Source organism: Lottia gigantea (genome assembly GCF_000327385.1).
Source record: "Lottia gigantea unplaced genomic scaffold LOTGIsca_100, whole genome shotgun sequence".
Lineage (NCBI taxonomy): Eukaryota > Metazoa > Mollusca > Gastropoda > Lottiidae > Lottia > Lottia gigantea.
In genome coordinates, this window is record NW_008706748.1 from 618501 (window position 1) to 619512 (window position 1012).

General features: G+C 27.8%; 1 protein-coding gene across 1 annotated transcript in view; it reads left to right on the forward strand.

The window, feature by feature from the left end:
- Window positions 1-536: 536 nt before the first annotated feature.
- The window catches only part of LOTGIDRAFT_170546 (hypothetical protein), a gene marked incomplete at both ends in the record, with an annotated part of 2076 nt that continues 1600 nt past the window's right edge, over window positions 537-1012 (forward strand). Inside the window, one exon of the mRNA XM_009046361.1 lies at window positions 537-872. Coding sequence (XP_009044609.1) covers window positions 537-872 — 336 coding nt within the window. The remainder of the gene's footprint in view (window positions 873-1012) is intronic.

The following is a 1012-nucleotide window of genomic DNA, read 5'->3' on the forward strand; positions in this document are numbered from 1 at the left end:
TTCCAATAATTGTCCCAACTGTATTAGCCGCTTTCACTGCCGTTCAAACTTCATCTTGTGATTTGATTACTTTAGGTTTTACATCAAAACAGAAAGCTCATTATAAAAGGAAACAGAAATTTTAAATACATATCTTAATAAATTATTAATTTTTTTCGAAAGATCGAGAGAAGACAAGAACATAGAAGTTGAAGAATTAGAAAAATTCAATGAAATTTTAATTAAATTTCATGTAGAAATATCATCAATAAAAGTTAAAAATTCCTAGTTAAAAATAGTTGCTTAAAAAATATGAATAAAATTGAAATTTTAGATGATGAAAAATTCATATCAAATGAACTTTTTCCGATGTTATTGACCTTGTCTCTGATGAATTTATAACATTTAAAGGGTAAATTGAATTAGATGGAGAAATAATTCAAGATGGAAAATACAATACATGAAATTTGTAGGTTTTGATAAAAAAAACTTTTCACAATTTCTTCAGTAAAGTGGATGATAAATCGGATGCTTCTGATTGGTATTTCACAGGAAAAATGATTTTTCGTAAAAACAATTTCAAAGAAATAAAAAGATCAAAAAAGGGTAGTGGTGTTACCCTACTCAAAAAGATAAAAGAATATATCGGTATAAATTGCTATATACCGAGCGATGGATACTGCTTTGTAAAGTGCGTTAATCGTGTTTTAAACGAAGACTACACGAGAGATTTTCAAGATTTCATCAACAGTTTTTCAAAATCAAACAGAAAAGGAGTTATGACAACTGCTAGAATCAGTGAATTCAATGAGAAATTTAATACCTATTTCCAAATTTATATGCCCAAACATAGACATTTTCAACCAAAGAAAGTATCCGAGGAATTAGATTGGGTATTTTACTTACATAAATCACATTTCTGTCTCATTAAAAAAAATAACAAAACCTTAGGCATTAAAGAAATAGAAGATAATTACGATGAAAACGTATGGAGAACTTGTAGAGATGATAATGCGATAAGGCAAGTTTCACC